The sequence below is a fragment of the Plectropomus leopardus genome, chromosome 14 (assembly GCF_008729295.1).
Source record: "Plectropomus leopardus isolate mb chromosome 14, YSFRI_Pleo_2.0, whole genome shotgun sequence".
Taxonomy (NCBI): Eukaryota; Metazoa; Chordata; class Actinopteri; order Perciformes; family Serranidae; genus Plectropomus; species Plectropomus leopardus.
The window spans coordinates 29,733,757-29,738,021 of NC_056476.1; the positions used below are offsets into that span (position 1 = coordinate 29,733,757).

The 4,265-nt window shown below is 40.0% G+C and overlaps 1 protein-coding gene and 1 long non-coding RNA gene across 2 annotated transcripts; one reads left to right on the forward strand and one right to left on the reverse strand.

Moving 5' to 3' along the window:
• The first annotated feature begins 811 nt into the window (after positions 1-811).
• LOC121953475 lies at positions 812-1,124 on the forward strand. Its single transcript, XR_006106515.1, has 3 exons — positions 812-821; positions 893-955; positions 1,068-1,124. It is a non-coding gene; the product is annotated as an uncharacterized LOC121953475 (long non-coding RNA).
• Positions 1,125-1,294: 170 nt separating this feature from the next.
• LOC121953652 (putative nuclease HARBI1) lies at positions 1,295-2,772 on the reverse strand. The gene is made up of 5 exons (XM_042500840.1): positions 2,328-2,772; positions 2,113-2,225; positions 1,916-2,027; positions 1,515-1,832; positions 1,295-1,308 (listed from the first exon to the last, which is right to left on the reverse strand). The coding sequence occupies exons 1-5, from the start codon at positions 2,770-2,772 to the stop codon at positions 1,295-1,297; spliced, it is 1,002 nt and encodes a 333-aa protein (XP_042356774.1).
• Between the last annotated feature and the right edge of the window lie 1,493 nt (positions 2,773-4,265).

Genomic DNA, 4,265 nt, shown 5'->3' on the forward strand with positions numbered 1-4,265 from the left:
GGAAGCGGAGGGCTGCGTTCTTCACCCTACTCGAATTGGAAATTTTAATGCGCTCATATGCAGAGTTTGAACACGTTTTTAGAAGGAAGCGCAACACCGCTGCAGCTGCAAAAGAGAGGGAGACGGCGTGGGAGAACATTGCTGCCCGGGTCAATGCGTAAGTTTAAATGTAGTCCTTTGCAATCACAATACTATTACAGGGGAAAATTGTTTGAATGGTAGTGTATTAATTTATTTCATTTTATTTCATTTAGGTGCAATCCCGCGGGGGAGAAGCGCACGTGGCAGCAGCTTAAGATGAAATATAAAAACATTGTTCAAACAGGTAAGACCTCGGCACAATCTCATGGAGGTACCTCATTTTGATCATGTTTTACATTGTAAAGTAGCCTAAATATTAAGTGGCTGTTATCCCACACATAGCCTAAATGTCTTCATCCATATAATGTTTTGTTAAATAATTAAGTCTATTTAAACTAACACAGACTTCTACTCAGCCAACAGAAAGAAAGCAGATGCCCGTAAAACGGGTGGTGGCCCAGCACCTCCACCTCTAACAGAGGCAGAGGAGCTGGCCCTAAGCCAGAATTTTGGAAGGCCAGTGGCTGAGGGAATCCCTGGAGGGAGCTCATCCTCTGAGGCCACCCCCCAAGACACAAGTGCTTTTATAAAATGTAATATGCCTATAAATATATTTTTAAAGCATATTCATACAAATATTCATTTCTCTTTCATGTCTTTGTTTTTCTTTTGGCCCAACAGATTCTGATGGTGTTATCTACCTGGTGGAGCCCCTTCACGCCACAACAGACCTTGTAACTGTAAGTAGGCAATACTCCAAAGATTTTGCTTAATGGTAGTTTAAGTATACTGAAACATATCACTCATCTAGGATGAAGAGGATGAAACTGTGTCTGCTGCCTTTACAGAGGGGGATTCAGAAAGGCATACAGAGGTATGTTACTAATAGTTGTCTTCCCATTCACATTTCTTAACATTCTGGTGGAATATAGAGTGTGACATTTAGCCTACACTGAAGTATTGCACATTCTCATCCTTTTTAACAGAGCATGGCTGGGCAACAGCAGGACGGTCCCTCAACTTCCACTGCACAGATGGACACACTGAGATGGATGTTCAGTAAACACCAGAGGTTCATTCTGTGGAATTCATGTGCAACTGTATAATTTAATGTTTATGTGTTCCCAGTTACCAGTAAAAGAAATATACAAAATACACTTGCTGAAAAAAATTCAGAAAACAGATAAAGAATTACAATACTTGGACCGCCAGATTAGGAGGGCCGATCTGGAAATTGAAATACTGGAGCACAAGTTAGAGGTGGGTGCATGGTCACAGATGAATTATGTTAACTATTGGAACATTAACTAAACTAGCTCTTTTATTTGCAGGAAATAAAGAAGACCAAATGAAATGTGTATCATGTCTTTATTTGACTGCTGTGGTGGTGATGATGGTGACTTAAACTCTGAAGTGATTATGGCATATGGTACCTCTGACTGCTCTGCCGTCCTGGATAGCTGGCAGGTGGATGGGGTCATCATCTGGGTCTTCAATTTGTAGGGCAGGGTGTTGCTCTCCTCTAATAGTGGCAATATTATGAAGAACAACACATGCCACAATAATATCACAGGCCCTCTCAGGGGTCACCCTGAGGTGACGTAGGCACTGGAAACGGGCTTTCAGCAGGCCTATGGTCATCTCCACCCGGAGAACTGTCCTGCAGTGAGCCCGGGGGTCAGGGTATGGGGTCATCAGCCGAGGTTGGCATGGGTAACCCCTGTCACCCAGCAGAAGGCCATCAAACTCTCCTGTAACATATAGTGCATACATTAGAGTATATTAAAGGAGGGAGACAAGTGAATTATATTTTGAAAATCTTTAGGCTGCTTACCGTGTTGCAGTCTGTTGCTCAGGTTAGACTCACGATAAATCCTTGAGTCATGAACAGATCCAGGCCACTTGGCCTCCACATTGGAAATGATGTGTGCAGCATCACATACGATCTTGACAGTGCAGAGAATGCCAGATGTTGAACTATGATGCAGTCTTTAACATTTTGAAACAGTAGTCAATCTACCTGTAGCCTACCTGCACATTTATGCTGTGAATGGACTTCCTATTCACATAATTGGCTTCATTATGTGAGGGAGCTGTGATGGGAATGTGTGTGCCATCTATGCAGCCAAACACACTGGGAAATCCTAAAAGAAATTAAAATTACTAATCCCAGTCTGAGGTTGCAGCACAATGTCATTAACTGAATATGATTCAAAATTAATTTAACAGATCTCTACATCATTCACCTGCAATCCTGTGGAACTCCTCCTTGATGGCTCTGACAGGTTTATGTCCAGGGAAAACGACAAAGATGTGTAAAAGTCGTTTCAGGGCCAGGCACACTTTTCTGACCGCCCTGCATACAGTTGCCTTGCTTAAATGCTCTGCATCTCCGACATCATACAAGAAACTGCCATTTGCAAAGAACCGCAGCGCAACACACAATATCTGATGGGATGTGAAAGCGTGACTGCGGTTGGTAATGTTGCAAATGTAAGGACGGATTAGGTTGTGTATGTATAATATGGACTGTGATGTGAAACGGTACCGCTCAAAAAGATAACTGTCCGGAAATGCGAGAACATCTATCCGCGGTCTGAAAACAATCTCCCGATGAATATTTAGGCCTAATTCTCTGCACAGTAATGCTGCTCCTTCATCCACTGGATCATTAATGAAAGGGCATGCCATTTTGACGGACGGCAGAACTATACTCCGACACTCGCCTGCTGACTGAATGAATGAATGAGGAAATCAAATAGCGTATGTGGCTGAAAGAGGGCGGAGACTGAGAGAAACTCGAGGTTCATTGAGAAAAACCTGGTCCCGACCAGGTTAGGGTCATAGAGTCTGTTACTACGGTAACTGACCGAGAGCTTAAGTTACCCCTCTCTGTGAAACAGGCTAGAGTTACACTTCTTTCTCTGGTTTGAGTTACCTCCCTTTTTGAAACGGAAAACTCAGAGTTTCCCTCATTTCAGGGTTAACAGACTCAGAGTTTTCACTAAACCTGCTTTGTGAAACGGACCCCTGGTTTATAAAAAGATCAGCATTAACATATTGCAGAATTAAGGAATTGTTGCTGTCACAACAACTAACTAAACTACCAAATAAATTTATGTTTCTGTTCATGCAGCTATAACAGCATGTGCCATCTCAGGAATTCATTTCATCAAATAGAAACTGTCAAATAGAAATGATGGAAGTGATCACAGAACAAACAGAATATATCTAGTTAGCATACAGACACATTCTGATTTGACTTAGTTATCATAATGTTTTCTATAATGTGTCCTACCTCCCAGGACGTACTCTGGTTCACGTTAATACACGTGGATTTAAAAATACAACACACAACATTTAACCTAACAACATAACAGCATTATAACAGTAACAAATCACATCAGACATTTCAAAAAGTGAATGCAGTGTGAAAAACTGAATCGCTCCCCTTTATATTCAGCCAAGGCTGAGGCTACTTAGACCCCAAACTCTGATTTAGTAGTTCGACTAACAATATTTTACAAATAGGAGTATGCTAGATGGGCATCACTGTCACACTTGGCTGGTTTTAACTTTATAAGTGAACTTTGGGTTATTGGTAAGATAAAATAAGTCAGAACAAGACAGTACAAGGCAAAATGAGATGAGATAGCATAAGATAACATAAGATAAGATAAGATAAAACTTTATTTATCTTGAGGGAAATTGCTTTACAAGTTTTAAGAGTGTGGATAAAAAGCATGCAATATAAAAGGACAAAAAAAAGTAGAAAATTACAATATATAGCAAATATAAAGTTAATGTAAATTAGGTAACAGGAATTGCAACATATAACACTTCAAAAATAAACTTTTTTTTTTTTAACTTAAAAGAGTTATTGTCCAGGCTGTATTACATTTTTTAGTTGTCTGAATTTGAAAAGGAAAGGTGAATCATGAGGAAATCATCTCTTGTCTTGTCAACTTGTCTTATCGTATTCAGCCAACTGGAAGTCTTGGGTTTTTTTTTTTTTTTGGTTTGTTTTTTGCTCACAATATATGACTCAAAATATAAAATATCAAAACTAGTTTACAGCAACGTGCAAACAAGGTGCAAATACGTGCAAGCAAAATACTATATATACAATTACAGGTTTGTATGAATGTCTGGATGCTGAGTGTACTGATCAACAGGAATTTTTA